Genomic DNA, 27760 nt, shown 5'->3' on the forward strand with positions numbered 1-27760 from the left:
CTATTGTACTAGGGAAGGTATCTTTCCCTGGGGGTGAGAGCGCAGTTTCACAAAAACTGCGCGCCAACCACCCAACTACTATTCTACTGGGGTGATGTTCGATGTAACAATGTCACGCCAACGTGAAATACGCTCACAAAATGGTTATAGTATACTGAATAATTTCTTGGAAAAATATGTCATTAAAGTTCTAAGAAATTATCATAGCATATTTTCTGTCTGATGTTTGGTTATAATAAGCTTGGTTATAATATATTGAAGAAAGATGTTCGATGTTTTCATGTCACGCCAACTCAAAATGCGCTCATAACATGGTTATAGTATATTTAAAGAGAATGAATTCCGGGAAAATCAAAGACAGTTGGACTCCGAGGAATTATACTTCAAAGAAAATTGACATACTGCCCACGCGTTGGCGTCGTTCAAACAGGACGTCGATGATGCAATACGACAGGAACTTTCCCGAGGTTTTGAGTCATTGACGGTCTGATTTTTTAATCAATCATAAGCTTCACATCTTGTCTACACAATTGTTAAAATCTGTTTTATTTGTGAAACTTATTTCTAGAGTAAAATTTACTTGAAAAGTTTTGTTCTGTGTTTAGTAGTGGCCATAAGCATAACTCGTCACGCCGTCTTGATTAATGTAACGCTTGTCATCGAAGCGAGACATTGACACATTGTTTGGTTCGTAGTTATCATAGATGTCTTTTCTGATAACATTCTTCTTGATGCCTTTGGCAGTTTTATCACCATTTTAGCTCATTCATGCTGAAAGCAATGAATGAGGTATCGTGGTGGAGCAGATGTTGACGGAAGTTGTTGACCGTGGACAGAAGTTGTATTCCGTAAACGGAAGTTGCATTGTGGACCGTGAACGGAAGTAGGCTCGCAAGCTACCCATCCCCTCTTAGTGAAAGTCAAAATTAATTTCGATGAAGCTCAGAAATTCACGTGGAAAGAAATAACATGTTTATATGGTTTAATAAAAAAAAAAATAACCTCAAAGCACATTTGCGAACTTCTGAAAATGCAACTTGAATCGAGAAGCCGAAATGTTCACACCTAAGGGACCCGTAGCGGGTTCATTTCAACACACGCTGCCGTAGGGTGCATTAGATGTGCCCAGATTGGCAAGCCGCGCATTTGCGTTCCTCTTCAGTTGGTATAAAGTAATCATTGCTCTATCACTGTACTTTTCCTCGTGAGCTTTTCAACATAAAGTCCACATATCAATCATAGAGGCCAAGATAGTCTCACTATAATTTTTTTCGAGCTCCAATTTTCGGTTCGCACATAAGGCTTGCTCGAACAAAAAAAGCAATACCAATCCGTTCAGTACAAAATGCAGACTGCAGACCAGGTACAAATGCAGACTAGGTACAAAATGCAGACTGCAGAATGGGTACAAAATGCAGACTGAGAATTTATATTTATATTTTCATCAGACCTTATGAAGGCTTGAAATTCTTTTAAGAACGATTGTGGCAGCTTTGTTAAAAACCAAATAAAATGACCGCTTTGTCAAAAACAAAAGATATCAAGAAACGGGAAGGAATATTTCACAATAGTGCAAATGATCGTGAAAGATAAGGGTTACTAATATTTTGCTGCTAGAGCAATATTTGATGCCTAATTATGCCCACCCAGCCCACCCTCCGCCCCACAAACATACACACACCAGCAAAAAGGACACTGTCTGCCTAACGATCTCTGCCCATCCTACCTCCAGCCCTACACAACCTTATTTCCCATTCTCATCACGACGAACGCACAAGTCTTCTTATCACATAACTGCCCAAAAGTAATATAGAATTCATTCCATAAGTCTTGAAAGTTCACATACACCGAATTCAACTGTGCCTATATTCAACAAGTCCAAGAAATCGATACAAACTTTAGCCATAAGATGGATGAGCTGGCTCCAAGAGCCCTTTGATTTGTTTTTCTTTCATGTACCTTCATATCTTTGATTGGTCCGGAGATAAAGTGGCTTTCGAGTGATAGAATGGATAGGAATCCTATATTTCTTTCTTTGATTTTATTCGATCTGTAAGAGGAGCGATTCATGAAATTACATGCGGAAAATACGAAATTACAGAAATGAAAATCAAACTGGTTACTATACAAATTACCTACTTCTGTGGCGTTATCCAGTCAGAAATTACTACAGCGAAACGGAAAAGAAACGGGTCAGCAGAAAAACTACAGGTTACCAGCGAGGAACGGTACTTTCTCTTTCACAACTGAAAAACGTTCATTTGATCTCAAGGTAAACCTACTAAAACGATTGCACCATCGACTGCCATTCAAGGCTAAAATCAAATGTCAATCAGCTAACTTGTCATATCAAAACGATAGCCATATTGCTAAGCATGCGGTAAATTTCATTCCTAACTGGTGGAACTGTGTTATTTGAATTTGACGCTTCACTGCAAATGCGCCAAAATAGATCTTATGAAATTGCACCGTGCTCGCGTTTTAGTAGTAGTGATAAATGTTTGTTAAAGCAACGATAAATAATGCTACAAATGGGCCCACGATTGATGCATTTAACACTAGACCTAAAATGACCAAACCAAACATGCGAGTGATACATTGACAAGACATGCCCCCTACCACACAGCCGTCTGTTAATACTAACGCTATGAGTAGATAAAACATTGAAAAATATTAACGACAAGCAACTTTAAACAACTTTTGTCACAATTAGGGTTTTCCCTGCCTATCCATCTTTTTCCCATTTGCCGAAGTCTCCTACCACAGGCAGATAAAAAACTAAACCACGGTGAATACCAAAAAATAAGCAAGACTAATCCTAATAACAATAGACAGAGGCTTATTCCTCCAAAAATGACGCCCACAACCATGACCAAGATAACATCCCAGAATAACACCACAAAGCAATGAAAGGGGTTTTAGCTCGTTTCAATGATGGACCCACTTTCCCGATAGCCCAATGTGTAAAGAACTTTATAGACCCTGCTAGTGTTTTTGGTGAACGTTAATTAAGCACGAAGCTAACTTGTAACTGTTCACTGCTAATTTTCTTAAGTGTCGGAGCATGTCCTCTCCTACTGAAACCGTATTTTCTTTGCAAATAAGGCATATAACTTGTCTAATATCCTCTCTGACAGTAATTAGGAAATCCTTAGGACTTGAAAATAAAATCAAAATCAAAGAAGCGAGAGCCATTAGCGTTCTGACTAAACCTTGAACATCGAAAACATATGAAAACAACGGTCCTACCAGATATGCCTTTGGTTTTTTATGCACCTCCTTCATAAATTTACTTTCTACAATGTAGTTTAATCCTAATCTTAGGTACGCAAAACTTGGAATAACACAGTACCAGAGAAATGCAAGTTTGAAATGAAATGAAAATAATTCTGTACGTTCTTTGGTATAGGTTCTGAGAAAATAGGAGAATGTAATTGGATTTGGTTCGTATACATAAAGTAAACTTTGCATATGTTTGCTTGATGTATATGCGCCTATTTGGGAATTAGCTTGCTGACTCTGAGTCGGAATGGCTAAAGTTACAGAAGGAACTGAGTCGTTATTTTCTGCATTGACATTTGCTGAAGCTTCATCGGTTGATCCGTACCTGCTTCTTTGTAGACTGCCCTGTCGATGATGGCTGTCTTCTGATTGTTCTTCGATTGCGCGTCGCTCTTCTTTTTCACACTCCTGTTGAAGATTGAAAATGGAATCTGGCAGGAAATGGAGAAACGCTGGACAATGAAGCAGCATTAGCACAGTCAAAAGGTGACATTAAAAGCTCTGAACCAACCGCTAACTTGAACGTCCAGCTCACATTGAATGTAAGCAGACTCCATGGTTTCCTCTTTGCTCATCTCACAGCACTGGAATTTGACATTTCCATCAAATAAGATACATAAAAAGTCTCTAAAGTAATCTTCAATCATCGCAACACAAATAACACTCCTATCTGGAGGTTCACCTGAGTTTAACTGTGTCAAACTCAGAAGTTCTCTTCCAAGTACCTTTTTTTGACAGGATGAGTTGAAGTTCGCAAGGCATCCGCTTGGTTGATCTTCCAACAGCATCTCCATACTTCTTGTTTGGTATTTAAGGAGGCCCAAAGACAAAATATCATAGTCATAGGACAAAGACAACATTGGCTCGCTGATCATATTCGCCCAAACCCATCTATTTGGGAGAAACTCGTTTTCCGACTCCAATGGACGGTAGCTGTCGTTACGGAAATTCAAATCCAAGTAGACTATTCTAACACCCTTCTCGGAAGCCTGAACGCAGAATTCGGGCGCAGTCTCTTGTCCAACTTGTAAGACCTTGCACTGAGCCTCACTGAAGTTCTCTGGCTTGGCTTGACAAGAAGAAGGAAAGAAAAGAAGCACAGAGAAAGGAGCGATAAACTTGATGGCCATGTTTTGATTATAGTCAGACGGTAATCCAAGCATGACGAGCTTTACCCACCAATTATGCAAATTAGGGTAAGACAGATCTGAGATCCGCCTGGTAATTATTAACTGTAAGAGTACGATTGAGGTGTTGCGAATGAATTTTCGGCAATTACTTTTTGGCACTTTTCGGCGTCCAAATGGTATAGCGAGAGTAACCCAAAATCTTTAAGATGACTTTTTTTTGTCATAATACAAATGTTTTCCAGAGAGGTACACACGTTAATGTTAGTGTCACTATCGTGCATGGATTTTTTAAGGTTAAACCCTCGCGTGGAAGTAACAACTCATGTTTACTTTAAAGTGCACAATGTAAGCCAAAGAAATTCCACAGTTGTCATTGTATTCCTTCCTTTATTCTTTTCCTACTTGATTTTTAAAAGCAATAAATGAAAGGTAACTTATTCGTAATAACTTAACCAATTTACGAGGTGTATCAATAATTTATAATCTCATATAGAGATATTGGTGTGTTTTTCAAATTAATTAAAAAATGATTAATTTATTGATTGGTTTTATTAACAAAAATTTTACATTAACTACATCCTTGCACTGTCGTTTTCTTTGATGCTGCTTGAAATAATAACAAAGGCCATTATTTTATATGTAAAGGCAATGATTTTCGTATCTTTCAATTTTGCTGTTGATGTTGTTGTTGTCGTTGTTTTTCCTCACATTTATCTGTTGACTCGACAAGGATCGTGTGAGTGAGTAAAACAAATTACACTAAGCCGCTGAGCAGGTTGTTGATTGCACACGTGTGCCAAATATGCTTTTAATTTCGCCTAAAAAATTTCGAAAAGAGTGAGAGGTTGGTTTTCTGTTCCCCTCCGTCCAAAACTATAGAAGTACGAGCTGGGCGGGAGTCGCACGAAGGCATGGAGTGACCACAGAGGAGGAGGCTTCTTGCATATATAGATTGGAAACAATGGCTACAAAATCATGGAGTTAGATAATTTTAAGAGGAACAGTGATAACTTTTGCTGAATTTTAAAGCCTTAGATAATTTCTTTTCCTCTATTTGAAATATATCAGATATGCATTGGTTAAACAGGCATATCGTTGTAATTATTCGTTTCATCGTAAAACTTTTCAGTTTTATTTCAATTCTGCTTTCAAATCTGACGAACAAGGCTTCAGTTTCCCTAATTTCGATTTATTCTCACTGGCATGCAATCAAAGAAGCGATGAGCACTTTGCTGAACGCATCATAACAACAGGAACTTAGCTCAGTTCAGTTTGAAACTGTTCCGTCTGCATTGATTCAAAAATCTGCTTGTCGAAGCAAGCCGATGCGTTACTATTTGCGCCGAGAAGTAGCATTTTCCAAGCGCAAATGAAGATCACTAATGTCGGTAATGATTAGACGAACATACACCACGCTGCGGACTCCAAGCTTTAATTTACTGCATGAAGCGATTTTTTACCCGTCAAAGAACCGACAGCCCTATCGGAAGGCGGTGAAAGCTAACGTTATTTTTCACTAGTGAAAAAGGATGATACATCTACCACTGATATATGCGGAGTGTATAGACAATATGATGAATAGATTTATTTTCGCATAAATTACAAAGGTAATGTCCCGAATTCACACATTTTCTACTAAAATCATTATACTCTACTAGATCTTGTGTTTCTCACATCAAAAGACTGAGGCAAGGTCGTCCTGTTTCACACGTTCTGCTTGCACGGGTAAAAGTATAAACTGAGTCCTTTGATGTGGTTGCAGTCTCAAGGCAGCAAAATCAACGTCGCAAGTTTTTATACAAAATTAGAAATAATAATAATAAAAAAAGGATTTTTGTCTTCTTTCGAGGTCAAGGTATATTTACATTTATGTTTTACGTGACGCGGAAAGTGCTTGATATGGTGAAGGAATTGCGCCTGTTTATCTTCATTGGTGCAAAAAGATTCGCAGAGAGTAGTACCTCAGGAATGGATTTTTTTGAAGACCTTGGTTGGTTAAACAGCGTGAACCGGATTCAGCACGAATATATTCATGAGTTTTTTCACTATCGTCCCTTTTATTCTTGAAATGAAGGCATGTCACGCAGTCAAAGTCTAGAGGTGAGTTATGATGGAAGTACCTTGTTTGAATAGCAAAATTCCTCGGTCTCTAGTAAAAAATTCTAAAGTGTATGAGGATGGCGTCGTCACTTGAACCATCGGGATGACACTGAGTATCACCTGCAGAACGATTAAACACTTTCGTCCAACAACACGCAGAGCCGCTTCTCTTTAACACTGCATTTGAATGACTCCCTATAATTAAGTTAGATGAAACATTTTCATCTAACAGTTTGCTTTAGGAGCCAATATTTGATCGTTTAGCCATCTAAACAAACAAAGCAAGCCAATGGCCTCGTTGTCATAACAGACACGTCATTACTTTTTCAGCCGTAATACACAGACAAACATTGGCTGCTCATAAAGGCCTTCTTGTTTTTACGCGGAATAATCTTTACAAGGATTTACGTCGGAGTACCCAATAGTAAATATGGCCCTCAGAATGGCGGTTTTCTCTATCTTCATATTTTTGTTCTCATGCACCCCTTGCCGAGCCAAACCCGACGATTGAAGCGATGATTAGGGTAAAAACGCTTTGTTCCCGAAAGGTCACAGTACTTGTTTGCATATATTTCGGAGCTCTGTTTTTCTGAGCAATTGTTATAAGGTCATAATTTTTTTAGTATGTTTTGTTTGCCACTTTTCTCTCTTTTCATTGTCGGAAGATCAATGGAAAACCGTCACCATATGACGCTGTATAGAATTGGCTGATAGGTTTTTATTATAAGGAGATGTTACTGTTAAATAGAGACATAGCAACTTCTCTTTGACGATTTATTGTAAGAATGTTTGGTTTTTATCATTCTAGGATTTATTTTTAATGCAGAGTTTACCACCCCTTTTGTAACATTCCTACTTGCAACCACAACAAACACTTACGTTTGCTACTACAACCTGCAAATGCGCTATCAGAATGCCAAACAAATGATTTCTCAAAAGTGACAAGTGCAAAGCAGTGATAACAGTGATAGTCTGGCCGACAAGGATACGATCCCCATAGATCTTTTCTGGGTCATTTGCGGTAGCGATTCAGAATCTGAGCGAAGAGTGTTACCGGTTATGCCTGAGATCATGCGTAGGCTTCAAAACATGGGTCTTATTTTAATCCTTTTATTTGCGTCGTGGTGTACTATAATGTTCTTCGGGAGGACATTTAAAATTTCGTCGGTAGTCTCCACAGTAGCTGTATTTGTAGCCGGGGTGATAACTAGATTGTTTTTAAGGGATTGACTAAAGAAAAACGTTTTAGTGTTCTAACCAGGAGACAGGTGTTGGCAAAATTGAAAATGCAGTCAAACGTAACATCGAAAGTAAGAAGCCTAAAGGGGAGAAATTAGTGTCATATGAAGGAAAAACACCCAAGTGATAGTTTTCTTTAGTTTCATTACGCCTCTGCTAGACAGTTAAGAAAAACTGTTAGAACAATTTGCAAACTACACTCCTTACGTTGTATAGATAAGAAACATCTGTTCAAAATTAAATCTGTTTATAATTTAAATTAATATACAAATGTTCCTTTGATTCATTAATTTAAAAGAACAAATGCCAGTTTACATTGATCTGAAACACAACAAGAGAGATAGACTGCAGAAAGAGAGCAATTTCGCCGACTGCCATCTTAAAGTTTTACAGCAATGGAAGGCTGGGGAGCGACTTGTACCAAGAGGGTGAGCGACGGTAAAAAAGAAGGAGACGGGAGGGGGTTGGGCAATGAAAAATACTCCTTTCCAGACCCCTTCCCTTCATCGTCGACTCTAGCTCCCAATCAAACATAGCCGGTTGTATGAACGATCGCAAGCTTCCTAATGTTAACTTGGCCTAATAAGACGCCTGCACTGCAGCTTACAGAATAGATCGTCGGGAGAGACTTTGAAAAATCATGGCTTGGCCCTAAACCTTGAAGTTACTGAGACTCTGGTTAGCTCGCCACACTTAAAACATAAACATAAATTACGCCATAAAGCAGTACATGAAGGAGTATCAACGTTTATAGGGGTCTTTGAAGATGGGGACTGGTGTATGTTATCACTTGTCATAAGAGAATAAGCAAAACATCAATATATTTGGTCAGAAGGGACACTTATTTGGAAAGCCAAAGACTGAGGCAAATAATTGATCTGCAAGACAATGGCACATTGTGATAGCAAAGATCAACATTGTTTCATCGTTTCATTAATACACAAGCTACTTAATGTTTGATAATCATTTCTGGTAATCTCTCTGGAGCATGAACACAACCACGCATTGAAAGGAAACTTTTTTTGCATGACAAAGTTGAAAGAAACTGTGCATGAGCAGCCCATACACAGCGACAAAATGAGTGCACATGCTTGATATGTGTGAGAAATTTTTAGGCGCGTAAAGGAATGGGGTCGACTATTTCTATGGTAACACAATGGCTGCATTTATAAAATTCCCATTGTTTGTTTGTTTTTATTTTTCGGAGATAAGCGCAAACAAAAACTGATAAGGTTCCCGTTTTCAGGAAGATTTCTGTTAAACCTCATCCCTCTTTAATTCAACACAAAAACCTTGTGGTAGATGTAAATTTAGGGACAGAAGTAGAACATTCATAACAGTGCTACAAAGTTGCCACTTAACATGTCTGGATAAAAAAAACAAACAAACAAACAGCTTACGATGAACGCTGCTTTCTTTTCATTCCTTTCCATAAGAGCAAACTGAGTTATTTTTACACTTGAGTCAGATCAGTAACTATGTGTTTTTTTCGTCTCCCAACGAAATTCATTTACGATGGAATCACTAAACGCTCCTCGAACGCGCCAAATCCGCCGAGCACACGCACTCATTTTGCCGCTATCTGCTGAACCTCTGATTTAGCTCCGAAGGCTAGCAGCAGGTCATATGTCGGGCTGTCTGCTTAGGAAAGGGAAGAGAGGCAGAATAATGATCTGTGAAATTATTATCCGCAATACCAAAGGAAATACAAAGTCATGAATGCAATTTATGAAATATTTATTTCAGTACAGAGGCCTTGAAGTACATAATACTCAGTCAAGCAACGATTAATAAGTGATAGCAATGATTAATAACTGATGGAACATAGCACACATAGCGTCAGGACTGACATTGGCAAAATCAATAAGTTATCTAATCTTGCTTCTAGTTCATATCTTATAAAATGAGAATGTCCTTTTAGAGTACTTAGAAGAACTAAGGAATGAATATGAAAATTAGTAGTAGCTGGGAAAGCTGATGCGCCCTTCCTCACGAAACCAAGCAAAGGATGAGAAAGGGACGCACGACGATCGCGGCACTTTCGGAATATCATAACCCTTCATTGTATTAGTCCAAAGCCAGTTCATTCGATAAATTGTCCTTTTGCAACAGATTACACAACTCTATCGTGGTATTTTCCTTGTACTTTATAACCGCCTCCTCGATTTCTCTAATCATTCTCACCCTTGTCTCACCCGTAAATTGCTTTCCGTGTGTCAATCCCTTGAAAAGTAAGCTAGGAATAGCTCCGCTTAAAAACACAGCAATCGTTGATGGCACTGCTGATATACTGCTCGCATCAGTCACCAGAAATACAGAGCAGAAAACCAAAAATAGAAATATCAAAATGATAGCCATATTGCTAAGCATGCGGTTTACTTCACCCCTAACTGGTGGAACTGCGTTCTTTGAATTTGACGCTTCACTGCAAATGCGCCAAAATAGATCTTCTGGAATTGCACCGTGCTCGCATTTTCCGTAAAGAGTCTGCCACTTCTCCGAAATCATTTCTTTCACATCAAGATAGTACTTTTGCAGATTATAGTAGCATAGATAAATGTTTGTTAAAGCAGTGATAGAGAGTGCTAAGAATGGGCCCGCGATTGACGCATTTAACACTAGACCTAAAGTAACGAAGCCAAACATGCGAGTGATACATCGACAAGAAAGGCCCCCTACCAAACAGCCTTTTGTTAATATTGCCATTAGGAGTAGCTGAAAAAAAATTTGAACACCGATGATCAACGGTGTGAGACAATGACGGTATTGGTTGAATACTTCAAGGCTCCATTTTTTTAACATTTGCCTAAGTTTCCTTACACAGACAAGCATGAGAATACCCCACGGTGAATAGCCAAAAATGAGCAAGACTAACCCTAATAACAATATACAAAGGCATATTCCTCCTAAAATAACACCCACAACTATGACTAAAAACACATCCCAGAATAACACCCATAAAGCAATAAAAGGAGTTTTAGCTCGTTTCCATGGCGGAACCATTTTCTCAATAGCGTAATGTGTAAAGAACTTTACAGATTTTGCTAGTGCTTTTTGGTGAAAGTTAATTAAACACGAAGCTAACTTGTAACTGTCTACTGCTAATTTTCTTAAGTGTCGGAGCATATCCTCTCCTACTGAAACCGTATTTTCTCTGCAAACAGGGCATTTAACTTGTCTAATGTCCTCTCCGGCAGTAATTAGGAAATCCTTAGGATTTGAGAGTAAAATCAAAATCAAAGGAGCGAGAGCCATTAGCAGCTCGAGAGAACCTTGAAAATCGAAAACATGTGAAAACAACGGTCCTACCAGAGATGCCCCTGGTTTTTTATGCACCTCCTCCATAAATTTACTTTCTACAATGTAGTTTAATCCTAATCTTAGGTACCCAAAAATTGGAATAACACAGTACCAGAGAAATGCAAATTTGGAATGAAATGAAAATAATTCTGTACGTTCTTTAGTATAGGTTCTGAGAAAATATGAGAGGGTTATTGGATTTGGTTCGTCTAAATAAAGTAAACTGTGCACATGTTTGTTTGATGTGTCTTCGCCTATTTGGGAATTAGTTTGTTGACTCTGAGTCGGAATAGGTAAAGTTACAAGAGAAACTAAATCGTCATTTTCTGCAGTGATATTTGCCGAAGCTTCATCGGTTGCTCCGTACCTGCTTCTTTGTTGATTACTCTGTCGATGATGGCTTTCTTCTGATTGTTGCTCCTTTTCGCGTCGCTCTTCTTTTTCACACTCCTCTTGAAGATTGAAAATGGAATCCGGAAGAAAAAGGAGAAACGCTGGACAATAAAGCATCATTAGCACAGTCAAAAGGTTGAGTGTACCATTAAAAGCTTTGAACCAACCGCTAACTTGAACCTCCAGCTCACATCGAATGTGAGCAGATTCCTCGGTTTCTTCTTTGCTAATCTCACAGCACCGGAATTTGACATTTCCATCAAAAAAGCTCCATAAAAAGTCTTCAACATAACGTCCAATCATTGCAACACAAACAACATTCTTATCTGGAAGTTCACCTGAGTTTAACTGTGTCATATTCAGAAGCGCTCTTCCAACTACCTTGTTTTGATAGTAAGAGTCCAAGTTCGCAAAGCATCCGCTTGGTTGATCTTCCAACCGCACATTCATACTTCTTGTTTGGTATTTAAGGAGGCCCAAAGACAAAATGTCGTAGTCGTAGGACATAGACAACATTGGCTCGCTGATCAAACTCGCCCAGACCCATCTATTTGGGAGAAACTCGTTTCTTGACTCTGATGGACGGTAGCTGTCGTCATGGATCTGCAAATCCAAGTAGACTAATCTGACACCCTTCTCGGAAGCCTTAGCGCGGAATTCGGACGCAGTCCTTTTTCCAACCGGTACGACCTTGCATTGGGCCTCACTGCAATTCTCCGGCTTGGCTTGACAAGAAGAGAGAAAAAAAATAAACACAGAGAGAGGAGCGATAAACTCGACAACCATGTTTTCATTATAGTCAGACGGTAATCCAAGCTATCTGCTTTGTTCTCTGTTCTGGAGCCACGAAGATCTAATATTACATTCACTTTCAGCTGAATCCAATCATCGGGTCATTGTTTAAAAGTTATCGTTTTCAAATCGATTCATCATATACGTGTAGACGGGCTAAAACGATGCGAAAAAGCTAAGTGAGGAGACGAATTTGTTTTGAAAACGGAGAAATAAAGTTGCGTTTTCAAACGAATACGGATACGTGTGGACGGAGCCTAAGACTTCCGACACATACCAGAGGTAGAGATTAGATACCTTGTTGAAAGAGTAAATTTATGAGCGAAAACACAACCGCAAGCAAAACTACATTCCAGCAGTGTTGAAGAAGGGTCTATATAAATAGGTTCGGGCGCACTGGGCTATTAGATTTTGTTTATGTCCATCAAAAAAACCTCGGCAAAATTTTTCTCCGCCAAATTTTAAATTTGTCAATCGTGGGCGCACTGAAAAACAGCGAGATATTTGTCAACCTCAAAGTGTCAGTCACAGGCCAGGGATATAAAAATTGAACAATAGTTGAACTTGGAAACGCAGCTGGAATAGAAATTTGAGAGTCAAAATATTTGTTTTCTGAGTACTGCTGCATAACGATTGTCAGGTACCTGGGTACCCGGCATTTAAAAAGCGAGTTCAGATTTTCTTCATTGACGGTTTTCTTTTTAAAGGTATTGAAAATCATGTTATGTAAATTGACAAGTTTGTCAGATTTCACGCCCGACAAAAATATGTTCTGCTCTGGGAACATTTCGACGGCGCCCTCGAAGATTGGTAAGGCTTGACAAGATTTAGTCGGAAAAAAATCACACTTGTCTCACGCAACTAATGACAGATTTTTTTGCAAAAATTTTGTCCAGTGCGCCCGGACCCAATGAAATGAGAAAAGAAAGTCCAGAGTCTACTTGAACGTGTGAAATGTTAGTGTATCTCACGGTTTCTGATCTAAGTCTGCTTGATTTACGCAAATATCAGTTGCATTTTGCGCAAATTATTCGGTAAGCCAAGGCTGAGGCAAATAATTGATCTGCGAGACAATGACACATTATGATAACAAAGATCAACATTGTTTCATCGTTTCATTAATATACAAGCTACTTAATGTTAGATAATCTTTCTAGAGCATGAACACAACCAAGCATAAGAAGAAAAACTTTCTTTTTTTTTTTTGCATAACGAAGTTGAAAGAAACTGCGCATGAGCAAAAGCATGCTTGTTATGCGTGTGAAATTTTTAGGCGCGTAATGGAATGGGGTCGATTATTTCTATGGTAACACAATGTCTGCATTTATAAAATTCCCATTGTTTGTTTGTTTGTTTTTATTTTTCGGAGATAAGCGCAAACAAAAATTGATAAGGTTTCCGTTTTCAGGAAAATTTCTGTCAAACCTCGTCTCTCTCTAATTCAACAGAAAAAAACCTTGCGATAATAGATGTATATTTAGGGACACAAGAAGAACATCCGCAACAACGTTACAAAGTTCGTGGCGACAGCTACCACTTAACATGTCTAGATAAGTTTTAAACAGCTTACGATGATGATCCATAAGAGCAAACTCCAATAAATTTTACCCTTGGTTCAGATCAGTAAATGCCCAGAAAGTGTAAAACGATGTTTTTCTCGTCTCCCAACGAAATTCATTTACGCTGGAATCACTAAACGCTCCTTAACGCGACAAATCCGCCGAGCACGCGCACTCATCTTGCCGCTGTGTCTGCTAAACCTCTGAGTTGGCTCCGAAGGCTAGTGGCAAGTCATATGTTGGGCTCCCTGCCTAGGAAAAGGAAGAGAGGCAGAATAATGATCAGTGACATTATTTTCAGCAATACCAAAGAAAATAAAAAATCATGAATGCAACTTACGAAACATTTATTTCATTACTGAGGCCTTGAAGTACATTATACTCAGTCAAGCAACGATTAATAAGTGATAGCAACGATTAATAACTGATGGAACATAGCACACATAGCGTCAGGACTGACATTGGTAAAATCAATAAGTTACCTAATCTTCCTTCTCGTTCGCCTCTTAGCAAATGGTAGTGTCCTTTTGGAGTACTTAGAAGAAACTAAGGAATGAATATGCAAATTAGTATTAGCTAGGAAAGCTGATGCGCTCTTCCTCACGAAGCTAAGCAAAGGATGAGAAAGGGACGCACGAAGATCGCGACACTTTCGGAATATCATAAACCTTCATTGCATTAGTTCAAAGCCAGTTCATTCGGTAAATTGTCCTTTTGCAACAGATTATACAACTCTACCGCGGTATTTTCCTTGTACTTTATGACCGCCTCCTCGATTTCTCTAATCATTCTCACTCTTGTCTCACCCGGAAATCGCTTTCCGTGAGTCAATCCTTTGAAAAGTTAGCTAGGAATAGCTCCACTTAACTCTTTATAGCCGACTGAAAAAAATGACAAGTGATGGTAACCTTTTTTCTTTTATTTTTTTTGTCAACAGTATTTACAATAGTGATTAGTGCTATATCTCATTTGAAAGAGGACAAAATTAGCTTTTCAGAAAAAATATATTTAGCCTCCAAAAATCCATGGATTTTAAATCATGCTAAGAAAATGGCATACAATTTGCATAAATTATTGTACAACTTTTGACTTTGAAACAGCCTGAGCCTGAATGGATTGGAGTTAAAAGGAAACATTTCTTAGATAAAATATTCCTTATCTTATGGGCAAGACATCCAGAGACTCTGGCTGAAAAAGAACAATTGTGGGATTAATTAGAATTTTTTTCCAAACTGTACCCCAAAACCATAAAAATTGACCCAGATTATTGAAAAATTTATTCCTCACCAAGTATTTTCACAAGGGAAGTAAGCTATACCTCACTTGAAACAGCAGTAAATAAGCTTTCCTGAAATGCATGTTTCCTCTCCAAGAAAAAGGAAACAACCTCATTGAATGCCTTCAAACTAACATTAATTAGCATAAAATATCATCTAAATTTGAACTGTGAATTAAGTGATATCCAAATAATACAAAGAAATAAGGCAAAAATTAACTTATGAGGTTCCTTGTTATATGGGCAACATCTCCATAAAAAATTGGTGGAAGATAACAAATCTGAGATGTGTTACACATATCTTGTGAACACTGATTGACACACTGACTAATTAGTCTGACCTCGTCATCACCCCAAGCCCAAATTTACTAATCCCTCTTGAAGTCTACAGTGCAATCATTGGAACTATATTTCTTTGTTTGACTTCTGAAATTTTGCCTTGAAACAGGGACAAATGAGATAATCAACCTCAAAATACATAAAGCGCAACATATATCAAAAGCCTTTCACTTGCAATGCACCACCAGTATTTTCAAGAGTAAACAATTCAGAAGTGAAACCGGAAACTGTCATTTTATATCATTCCACTCATTCTCGAGCATAGGGCCATGTTTTGATTGTGATCGTTACTGAGACATGTTTTTTTAAAATCCACCTTGTAATTAGAAACGGTTCTAATCATCAAGTGACGACACTTTTCTCAGTGAAGGAACAATTTGCGCAAAATGCAACTGATATTTGCGTAAATCAAGCAGACTTAGATCAGAAACCGTGAGATACACTAACATTTCACACGTTCAAGTAGACTCTGGACTTTCTTTTCTCATTTCATTGGGTCCGGGCGCACTGGACAAAATTTTTGTTTATTTTGCAAAAAAATCTGTCATTAGTTACGTGAGACAAGTGTGATTTTTTCCGACTAAATCTTGTCAAGCCTTACCAATCTTCGAGGGCGCCGTCGAAATGTTCCCAGAGCAGAATATATTTTTGTTGGGCGTGAATTCCGACAAACGTTTTAATTTAGATACCATGATTTTCAATACATTTAAAAAGGAAACCGTCAATAAAGAAAATCTGAACTCGCCTTTTAAATGCGAGTCTTGCAGGTAGAGGCCTTCCAAAATATTTAATTTTTGTACCTGACAATGGTTATGCAGCATGTCTCAGTAACGATCACAATCAAAACATGGCCCTCACTTGATGATTAGAACCGTTTCTAATTACAAGGTGGATTTTAAAAAAAAAAATGTCTTAGTAACGATCACAATCAAAACATGGCCCTCAGTGTGATTTCGCTCTTTGTATAATTTGCATTTACTACACTCTTTGCCAAGCGCAATTTGACAATCACAGCGACGATCCGTGCCAAGTTCTTCTGTTTGAAAAAGCTTTGATCCCGAATTTCGTCCCAGTGCTTCGGAGTCTTCTTGAGTTTGAATATCGGGAATGACAGCAACCATGCACTGGGTCACAAGACCTTTTTCTTCAATAGTTAGCACATGACTTTTTCCAGTATTATTCACTTTGGACGTCCATTCAGTAAGTGCTATGAACAACATAAGTTGCTGAGACTCCAAACACTAAAAACATATTTCATTACCTTTCCTTCCTTCCCGCTTTGTGTTTTGTTTGTTTTGTTTTTTTGTTTGTAAATATCAAGTACGCCCTGGTTTAATGAGCATTTCACTATGGTAATTTGTTTAATTGTAACCCCTTTTTTTCTAAATTTAAATTCTGCTTACAAATCTAGCGAACAAGGCTTTAGTTTCCTTTAATTTCGATTTATTCTCATTAGCAATTAAGGAAGCGATGAACACTTGACTGATTGCATCATAACAACAGCAACTTAAGTCAGTTCAGATGGAAACTGTTCTGCCTATACAGAATTGTCTGTAACTGGTAATCGGTTTGCGGTACAATCACTTCGCATCCTTGTTCATTGCAAAAACGGATGACCTCTATGGATCATCAAGAGAAATATGACTCGCCGATATGAGTGCGTCAGAATCGCCGCCGCGCTCACTCAAAGATAGCATACTCGATTAGTGCTCTGGTACGTTTTTTATCGGAAAGATTTCAAGTTTTGTTTCTTTGTTTAAATTTTAATTTGTAAAATGTAGCAACACAGGCAAAGTGCTGAATGCTTCACGTTCTTTTGATCAAAAAAGCTTGAGAACGAGTACAATCTGACCACTCCATTAGCAAACGTGAACATTTAGCACGAAATGCACGCTAATTAAAGGTTGAGTGGCCACTAGCAACATGCAACAGTCCCGTAATTTATGTGTGATACATATCTAGTTGTGCTCAGTTTTTGTCCTGCACACAGTTTACATCGATCTAAAACACAATAGAAGAGATAGCCTGCGGAAAGAGAGTAATTTTGGCGGCCAAGTTTCAACTATTAAAGCTGCTGTCTTAAATTTTTACAACAGTGAAAGGCTGGGGAGGGAAAGAAATTTGTACCAAGAGGGTGAGCGATGGTCGAAAAGAAGGAGAGGGGAGGGGGTGGGACAATGAAAAATACGCCTTTCCGGCCCCCTTTCCTTCACCGTCGACTCTAACTCCAAATCAAACATGGCTCGTTGAGTAAACAATCGCAAGCTTTCTTAAGTTAACTCGCCCTAATAAGACGCCTGCACTGCAGGCAAAGAAGAGATCGTCATGATAAATTTTGAAAAATCATGGCTTGGCCTTTAACGTTGAGGTTACTGAGACTTTGCTTGGCTCGCTACACTTTAAACGTGAACATACATTACGCCATAAAAACAATGCGTGAAGGAGTATCAAAGTTTGTAGGGGTCTTTGAACGAGAGGACTGGTGTACTTTATCACTTGTCACAAGAGAATAAGCAAAACATCGAGATATCTGGTCAGAAGGGACAATTATTTGGGAAGCCAAAGGCTGAGGCAAATAATTGATCTGCGAGACAATGACACATTGTGATATTTTGCGATAGCACAGATCAATATTGTTTCATCGTTTCATTAATAGCGGAGTTCGCAGAGCGTAGCCCCATAATTATACAAAGTAGTAGTAACCCATCAAGCCGAAAAAAATTGGATGTATGACCGCACGACCGTACGACCGTACAAGGTGCTACTTTTAACATGCGTGTTCAACTGTACCGCGAGCACGCCAACGCCACGGCTTTGTTCAGTAGTCCAGTGGTCAGTGCACCGGGCTCCAAGTCGGACGACCTGGGTTCTAGTCCTGGCCGGGGCAAGGCGTTGTGCCCTTGAGACGTGTGAGAAAAAAAAAAAGCGAGCTGCGCTTTTAGGCTTGGCTAAATCTATATATCGTACAAGTCACTTACTGTTTTAAAATTGTTTCTGGTAATCTCTCTGGAGCGTGAACACAACAACGCATTAGGCGAAATGACATTTTTTTAAAAACGCAGTTGAAAGAGATTGAGCATTAGCTGGCCATACACAGCGTCAAAATGAGTACACATGTTTGTTGCGCGCGAGAAATTTTAGGCGCGTAAAGGAATGGGGACGACTATTTCTATAGTAACACAATGGCTGCATTTATAAAATTCCCATTGTTTGTTTGTTTCCATTTTCCGGAGATAAGTGCAAACCAAAACTGATAAGGTTTCCGTTTTCAGGAAAGTTTATGTCAAACTTCGTCTCTCTCTGATTCCACACAAAAAATCTTGCGATAACAGAAGTGAATTGAGGGACTGAAGAAGAACATCCGTAACAGTAAACGACTGTGAATATATGAAAGTCATATATTTGAACTACGGATAGAGATGTGAATATGAAAGTGATCTTCGCAGTAATGAGCACCACTTGAGCAGTAGTAAAAATAAATCCTGGAAAAAATTCGGGCCTTAATTTTACTACTGCTCGAGTAGTGTTCATTACTGCGAAGATCACTTTCATATTCACATCCGTAACAGTGTTACAAAGTTCGTAGCGACAGCCACCACTTAAGATGTCTGGATAAGTTTAAAACAGCTTACGATAAACGCAACTTTCTCTTCATTCCTTTTTATAAGAGCAAACTCCATTAAATTTTCCACTTGGTTCAGATCAGTAACTGTCCAGAAAGTGTAAACCGATGTTCTGTTCGTTTTTCATTGAAATTTATTTACACTAGAATCACTAAACGCTCCTCGAACGCGCCAAATCCACCGAGCATGCGTACGCACTTTGACGTTGTGTCTGCTGGACCTCTGATATGGCTCCGACAGCTAGTGGCAGGTCATATGTTGGGCTCCCTGCCTAGGAAAGGGAAGAGAGGCAGAATAATGATTTATGAAATTTTCTTACGCGATACCAAAGAAAATACAACACTATGAATATAATTTACGAAATATTTATTTCAGCTCTGAGGCCTTGAAAAACATAATACTCAGTCAAGCAACGATTGGTAAGTGATAGAACACAGCACACCTAGCATCAGGACTGAGATTGGCAAAGAGCTAAAACAGACAAGGATCAAACTAAACCATGGTGAATACATAATAATAAGCGAGATTGACCTTAATAACAATAGACAGAGGCATATTCCTCCAAAAATGACACCCACAACTATGATTAGTCATAGTAACACCCCCAAAGCAATAAAAGGAGTTTTAGCTCGTTTCCATAGCTTACCCATTTTCTCGATAGCGTAATGTGTAAAGAACTTTATAGATCCTGCTAGTGATCTTTGGTGAAGGTTAATCAAATACGAAGCTACCTCGTAACTTTTTACTGCTAATGTTCCTAAGTGTCGGAGCATGTCCTCTCCTACTGAAACCGTATTTTCTTTGCAGACAGGGCATATAACTTGTCTAATATCCTCTCTGACAGTAATTAGGAAATCCTTAGGAAAATCAGAGGAGCGAGAGCCGTTATCCAGCTGAGAAAACCTTGAAAATCGAAAAGATATGAAAACAAAAGTCCTAAGAGATATGCTTTTGGCTTTTTATGTACTTCCACCATAAATTTACCTTCTACGATGTAGTTTAATCCTAATATTAGGTACACAAAAATTGGATTAACACCGTACCAGAGAAATGCAAATTTGGAATGAAATGAAAATAATTCTGTACGCTCTTTGGTATAATTTCTGAGAAAATAGGAGAAGGTAAGACCTTGCATGGAGCCTCACTGCAGTTCTCCGGCTTGGCTTGACAAGAAGAGAGAAAGAAAAGAAGCACAGAGAAAGGAGTGATAAACTCCACGGCCATGTTTTGGTTACAATCACACGCTAATCCAAGCTATCTGCTGTGCTGTTAGAGAAAGGAAATCATAGCAAAAATAAGTTTTATTCACGCAGGATTTAATGTGAAAATAGAATATTTCAACTGTATTTCAGAGTCGCAATCATGTAGTGTCCAACTTTTATAAGTATAATGACTGCTTATAGAAGGGCTTACATAAACATGTAGTAGACAGACTTCAGCGAAACGTTTTGACTTCATATCCTGCAAAAAAGGAATCTTGCGAGTGAATCAATCGACTCCCATTGAATGTTTCGATAAACCGTCGACAGCTTTCTTTTTGTTTCTGAGACGTTATCTGGAGTTTCTGTTCTTCCAATACGAAATTTCACAAGTAAATCCCGCAGCCCTGAATAAATGTTGTTGATAAATTTGACACTTCGACCCTTTTTTCGGCAACTTAGACAGAACTTTTTTTTTTTATCCCAAACACTATTTGTTAATAACATGACTTTGCTGTCAAAAAAACTGACCTTATCCTTTTCCTTCCTTGAAGCGAATGTATCAGCTGTGTTTGGAAACGGATTTGTAAGCAGTTTCGCAATATAAAGGGGACAAGTTTCTGGAGAAACTGTAGAGCTGCGATGGTGGGAGAGTATAACAGGGTCAATAAGTAATATCAACTGAGTTGATAAAGTAAATTGGCCTTTATGTATGCTTCGTAAGCGTTTAAAATGCTGGGAAAAAACCCACAGGTGTCTTGGAAAACGGAAACAAACGTATCTCATAATTGACCTCTCTTTCTCCAATCTCATTAAGAGAAAACAAATTCGAAGCGAGCAAAGGGATAAGATACAAAAGAAGTATTATTTCTTTTCTTATTTAAGCAAAAGGAATTTTTCCGTGTTTACATGGCCTCATTGATGCAAGAGGTGACGCAGTCGAACGTTTGCATGACTTTCGAGAGCTCTGTTAGAACTGCTTTTATAAAATACATCTCAAAATTAATTAATTCGACAAATGAAGATTAAGCGACAATACAAATTAAACACACTTATCAATAAAGGAGAGCGTGGGTGCTACTTTAAATATTTTATAAATAGGATATGCCATTGTTCTAAGATGGGTGTTTTTTTCTGTTGGGAACCTCTCTGCAGTAGCATAGCAGTTAGGGGTAAGTAACAAAAGGATAGGACACCAAAGAAGTATTATTACTTTTCTTATTTAAGCAAAAGGAATTTTTCCGTGTTTACATGGCCTCATTGATTCAAGAAGAGACGCAGTCGAACGTTTGCATGACTTTCGAGAGCTCTGTTAAAAATGTTTCTTTAAAATACATCTCAAAAATAATTAATTCGACAATACAAATTAAACACTTATCAACAAATGAGAGCGCAGGTGCTACTTTAAATGTTTTATAGATAGGATATGCTATAGTTCTAAGGAAGGTGTTTTTTCCTTATTGGGAACCTCTCTGCAGTAGCATCGTCGTTGGGGGTGAGAGCGCATTTTCACAAAAATTGCGTGCCAACCAACCAACTACTATTCTTCTGGGTGATGTTCGATGTAACCATGTCACGCGAACGTGAAATGCCCTCATAAAATGGTTAAAGTATACTGAATAATTTCCTGGAAAAATATGTTATAAGATTCTAATAAATCTCATGGCATATTTTCTGTCTGATGTTTCCATGTCACGTTCGTCACATACATAATGGTTATAATATATTGAAGAGAGATGTTCGATGTTTTCATGTCACGCCAACACAAAATGCGATCATACGGTTATATTATATTGAAAGAGAATGAATTCCGAGAAAATTATGGACAGTTGGATTCCAAGAAATAGTAGTTGGAAGAAAATTGACATTTTCCCACGCGTTGACGTCATTCAAACAGCAAGTCGATGATGCAATACGACAGGGACTTTCCCATAGATTTGAGTCATTGATGGTCTGATTTTTTAACCAATCATAAGCTTCACATTGTGTCTACACAAATTGTGGAAATCTGTTTTATTTGCGAAATTTATTTTTAAAGTAAAGTTTACTCGAAAAGTTCAATTCTATGTTTGGTAGTGTCCATCATAACGCTTGTCATCGAAGCAAGACATCGACACTTTGTTTAGTTCGTAGCTACCAAGTTGATGATTAACGCTTCCGATCTCCTCATTTTACGATAAATCGTTGTTGAATAATGTATTTTTGTTATCAGCGTGTTTGATGTCTTTTCTGATAACATTCTTCCTAATGCCTTTGGCAGTTTTGCATCCTTTTTGATTTTCTTTCATGTACCTTTACATATTTGATTTGTCCGGGGATAAAGTGGCTATCGAGTAATTGACTGGATATGAATCGTATATTTCTTTCTTTGATTTTATTCGATCTGTAAGAGACAATACATAATTCTTAGGAAATCTAACAGGAAGCGATTCATGAAATTACATGCGGAAAATACAAAATTACAAGACTGAAAATCAAACTGGTTACAAAACAAATGTCCTACTTAGTGGTGTTATCCAGTCAGAAATTACTTCAGCGAGACGGGAGAGAAACGGATCAGCAGAAAAACTGCAGGTTAGCTGGCGAGGAACAGTACCTTCTCTTTCACAACTGAAAAACGCGTCATTTGATTTCAAGGTAAACCTACTAAGACGATTGCGCCATCGACTGTCAATCAAGGCCAAAATCAAATGTCAATCAGCTAATTTGTAAAATCAAAAATCAATCAACGAAACGTTAATCTTAAGCCAACGAACTCCGGATGCTTCATCTTTGAATTTTCCAATGACTTTCTTATTCGTTTTGTCGAAGAATGGAGAATTTTCTGCATATTCACTGTTGTGAAATTTATTTTTGTCCGCCCAAAAGTCCTTATAAACGTCCTCGGTATCTATATAATATTAAACTGTCAGTGTTTGTGAATAATAATTTTCCTTTGTCATGGTATTTGCTTTCGATGTAACTGTACTTGAAATCATACATAAGTGTTTCTGGCAGATCAAGAATACTCATACCCACGTATGCGGGTATTTTTAATGTAATTGCTTCTCTTATTCTGTGAATTGCTACAAGACTGCTATTAAAGATTTTGCTGCTCACAAAGGTTGGTTTTGAACTGTTTTCCAATAATTTCTTTTCATCAGTGATTAGTTCAACAAAAAGTCACCATCAAAGCTGTGAATCTTTTGTTTTCTTTCGTTCTTTACCAACTACTAAGAACTAAATAGTCATTTTTTTCTTTCATGGGCAAACAAAAATCACTCTAAAACATGCAAAGAAGCAAAAGGTGACATAGTATTTAGCATCAGATAACATTTATGTCATTCATCAACAGCACCAAGGCTTATTGAAATCACTCTAATCAAAATCACTATTTTCATTTGCCTTTGAATGAAAAATGACTACTTACTTAGTAAAAGTTGATAATGAACAAAAACTTCAGAGTCTACTAATTACAGTAATTACAAATTTTCACTTGCATATGAGAATTATCTAAGTGTTTTCATTTTTTATATAAGCAGTGAGGCAAAGAAAAACTGTAAGATTATAATAGTTTTAGTATTTTTTCATATGACTATATATCCACTAATTAAAATGATATTTCAAGGGTATAATAGTAGAAATTGTCATCCAACAAGAACAATAATGAAAATTTATTTGTACGGAATCAGTAGTTTGCCAAAGTTCAAATTATTTTGGTGAATCATATTCATATCTTATAAAAAACTGACAACTGTAACAGAAACTTAACATGAAAGATGAGTAGTACATAATTCATCACTTTGACTACTTTTGGGACTTTTTTTTCTGTGTTTCTTGTTTATTTGTTATATCACTTACTTGTTTTCTCTCCAAAAATTTTTTTCTTTGATGGCTCCATTGCTTTATGGTCTTGTTTTTGTCTATGATTGTTCATAAATTTTTTCATTCATTTCTGTCAACTACTTTACATGAACAAGTAGCAAACTGTATTCTGTAATGCCCTGGAGTGTTACACATGTATTTCTCTTGTATTTTTCAATAGCATCAACAAGTGAAGCCGTTCCATTTATATTTTTAGTGTATTGATTAGGGGACGTGTCTCTTTCATTATAAAGCAGAAGAAAATACACATATTTTGATCTTTTTGTGGGTTTAAAGATACAAGTATTGCAATGCGAGGAAAATGATATAAAAAACCCTATACATTCACTATTATATATCATATCACTCTCAAGAATTGACTCACTTTGAAGTGACTCAGTTAATGGTCCTTCACTCTCAAATAAATTATCTAAATTTACTTCAGTTTCAAACATCCACAGTTCTTGGAAAATTAGCTGGTGATAGCTGGTTGTGTTCTAAATTTGATTTACGACACCTTTTTTTGCCATTGTCAACAATGGTGGGTAAGGATGAGTTGTAATTCCAGTAATTATATGGTTTCATTATAGAGTAGCAAAGAGAGTATAGGGCAACAGGACAACTTAGATTTGATAGATTGAAGTTTGTTGTTTCATTCACACTGTTTTGAGAAACCATCCTATTTTGAATATCCTCAATTTGTACTCCTCTTCCTTCTAATATATCATTGTTATGTATAATCTGAAGAAGAACACATGTACCTTGAGGCTGCCCTCTACCATACAAATCTCTAGCATGAGAATAATAGATAGATTGAAACAGCAACACACCTTACTATTAATATAAAATTGGAGTGGTTTTTAGATATGAGTGACTCAGAGGCTCTTTGTAAAGAGGTACAGTACTGATATCCTTTATAGTAGTTTCTTGGTGAACAGTACCAGAGTAGCTTTCACTGTATTCCAGTTGATAATCGTATCAAACACATTTAATGGTGTTGGTAATTCTGACAGCATCAAAAACGCCTGTCTGTCTTAATTATTTGTATAAGATCATTTGCAGAGCTGATCCCTTGAGTGTTATCGTAAATCAAAGAACACAAACTCATTGCAACACATTGTTGTCCTGCATTCTGTCCAAAAACTAACTCGTTACCTTGATGTATGGAGCTCCTATTGCTTTGTTGGGGTCAACATATATTGGAGGACGCTTTCAATCATAAGGTTGAACATCTCAAGAAACCTTAGAATTTACTTAAAAACGCTGTTTCAAATCAAGTTTATCGAGAAATGTGCCTGAAAGAACGTTTTTTGGTCGGAGTCTTGAGTTAGCATCATTATTTAGCGAGACTCTGAGTGAAGTCAGTATCGTTTCGATCCGTACTAAATAAAATTATTTAAAACACGAAATCTTGCAATCATAAGGTTTAATATCTCAAGAAACCTTATCATTACTTAATCAAAGTGCTCTGTGAGCAAACTCGTGAATTGACACATGATTTTTTAGATTATGTTTAATGTTATCTGGTTTAGGGAATTTTGTGGTTGATTGTCATATCTAGAGTACGAGCAGTAGTTCAGTGTTCGCTAATGTAGCAAAGAAACAAAGTAACGTTGGGATAAGAAGGCATTACAATTGAAATGATCATGCTATTACATTTGACAAGGTGGATGATGTCATGTGTTTTAAACGTCTATCATTTTTGTTTCTGGTTCGAAAGAAAAGGTTGGAAGTAAATGTGGGTGAAAAGTGAAATTTACTGTCTTTCGTTGTAAATATTAGAAAATCAAGGCAATACTGTCTTAATGAAAACATTAACGATTCCCTCTTTATCAAATGAGACAAACGGGAACGAGTTTTGAGTGATATAACTAAGCCAAGCCTGCCACCGTCATTTTGGATCTCCGCCTGGGTAGGTTTAGGTCACGTGCTAGGCAACGTATGATCAATAACAAGATAGAATTTCATTTCAGGCCTATTTATCAATTTTGTGGTGTGTAACTTTCGCATTTTAGTACGTTGTTTGTATGTTGAATCTTCAAGTTGTCTTGAAACTTAAAAGAAAATTGTTCTTTAAAAATTCACTGAAAATCGGTAGCTAAAATTGTTTGTTTAGGTGTTATCTGATTTTCGTGTTAACTTGTTATTTCGTCAGTCGCCGGCATCTTCTGTTGCTTCTCACAGGAAAAACACACGCGACGAAACGTAATGATCAATTTTGTCCTCAATCTCACGCTATAACAGAAAAAGCTTTTGAACATCTGTAAACTCCGAGCGCTTCGCAGTAAGTGATATTTTCAATGAATCTTCGGATTGTTTTCAAGTTCAAGGATTGTAAATTACAATTTTATGAAAAACGAGGGTTGTTCTGTTATTTCAGTGTGAATCCTTGCATGCCTGCCAGTCGCTGGCGCCGCTTGTTGAAACTAAAACGAAAAAAAAAAACTCTTTTAAGATTATCATTGGCTTCTTTTTCACCCCACCACTATTCTTAGCAACAAAGGTCGCCATTTCGTCTGTTTATTGCTCGCCAAAAACTATAAAATGCACTCAAAAGCCTAAAATCTAAAAAAAGTTTACAGGAATCGACCAATCGAGCGAGCGAGCGAGCGAGCGAGCGAATGCCATTCCCCACATCGTATCTATAACTCGCTCTTGCGCATGCGCGCAATTCACGAGTTAAAAATGCTGTTTCAAATCAATTATTGAAAAATGTGCTTGAAAGAAGGTTTTTTGGACGGAGAAATTTTCGCAACACAAAATCTTTTTGCCCCTACTATTACTAGCATTAACTGTACACTCAAAGGAATAGAACTTCTCAGGTCGTATTTGTATTTAAATGGACCGAGAGCTAATTACATGTAATTGAAACCACTCGGTGAATAGAGTGGGAATAGACTTCAATCGGAAGTAATCTGTGAGCGGGTCACGGCTGGATGAATTCAAACTTGCTTGATTCGAATTTGAATAAAATATATAAAAGCATGTTAGTTTTACAACACAAAAGTTTTTCACTAATAAAAGTATTATCAGAGCATTTCACGAAGCAAAACACCAAAAAAAATAAAACAATGTGCACATGCTTAGCACATGTACATAAACATAAAGATACGTTCGATAAATTGATTAATTTGCATGAAATCTAGACAATTCTTGTCCCCGTATCTTTCCATAAATACCTTTAAATATAAATCTGTTGCATAAGTACAAATGTTAAAGCACATAAAATGTAAGTTAGACTGTGTGACGTAATGGAACGCAGGCCCTACTGGAAGATTTTTTTTGGCCCAAAAACCTCTCGGATCGGATCACGGATCGAAAAGAAAAAAGAGTTTTGAAAAATAAAACAATCAAATCATTTTCAATGATAAAGCTAATAATCAATAGTTAAAAAAAGAGGGGGTGAGGGGCTGAAAAAATTAGAATATTGCCAATGAAAATAAGAGATGTTGCGTAACAAGCTGTCATGATTTTGTACGCTGTAGTTACGAAATAAGAGAACGTGTTATCAAGACTGACATTTTTGAAGGCGTGTCGCCTAGATGTGTTTCTCATTAAGCACCACGACAAATATAGGTTTACACGAGACAAGAAATCAATCGAGACAAAAGATAAGAAGCGAACTGGTCCTCAGTCAGAATAATTGTGTAAAAGAGAGAGGGTTTTGTTGTGCTACTTAAATTAG

General features: G+C 37.5%; 2 protein-coding genes across 2 annotated transcripts; both read right to left on the reverse strand.

The window, feature by feature from the left end:
• Positions 1 to 2024: 2024 nt before the first annotated feature.
• On the reverse strand, positions 2025 to 6887 carry LOC149042501 (uncharacterized). Its single transcript, XM_089213106.1, has 2 exons — positions 4008 to 6887; positions 2025 to 3713 (listed from the first exon to the last, which is right to left on the reverse strand). Exons 1-2 carry the CDS (start codon positions 4443 to 4445, stop codon positions 3540 to 3542), a joined length of 612 nt encoding a protein of 203 aa, XP_089069232.1. The 5' UTR covers positions 4446 to 6887; the 3' UTR covers positions 2025 to 3539.
• Positions 6888 to 9471: 2584 nt separating this feature from the next.
• On the reverse strand, positions 9472 to 15668 carry LOC149042502 (uncharacterized). The gene is made up of 2 exons (XM_089213064.1): positions 15114 to 15668; positions 9472 to 14983 (listed from the first exon to the last, which is right to left on the reverse strand). Exon 2 carries the CDS (start codon positions 12228 to 12230, stop codon positions 9819 to 9821), a length of 2412 nt encoding a protein of 803 aa, XP_089069190.1. The 5' UTR covers positions 12231 to 14983; positions 15114 to 15668; the 3' UTR covers positions 9472 to 9818.
• Positions 15669 to 27760: the final 12092 nt, after the last annotated feature.

This window comes from Pocillopora damicornis, chromosome 7 (genome assembly GCF_964200805.1).
Source record: "Pocillopora damicornis chromosome 7, jaPocDami1.2, whole genome shotgun sequence".
Lineage (NCBI taxonomy): Eukaryota > Metazoa > Cnidaria > Anthozoa > Scleractinia > Pocilloporidae > Pocillopora > Pocillopora damicornis.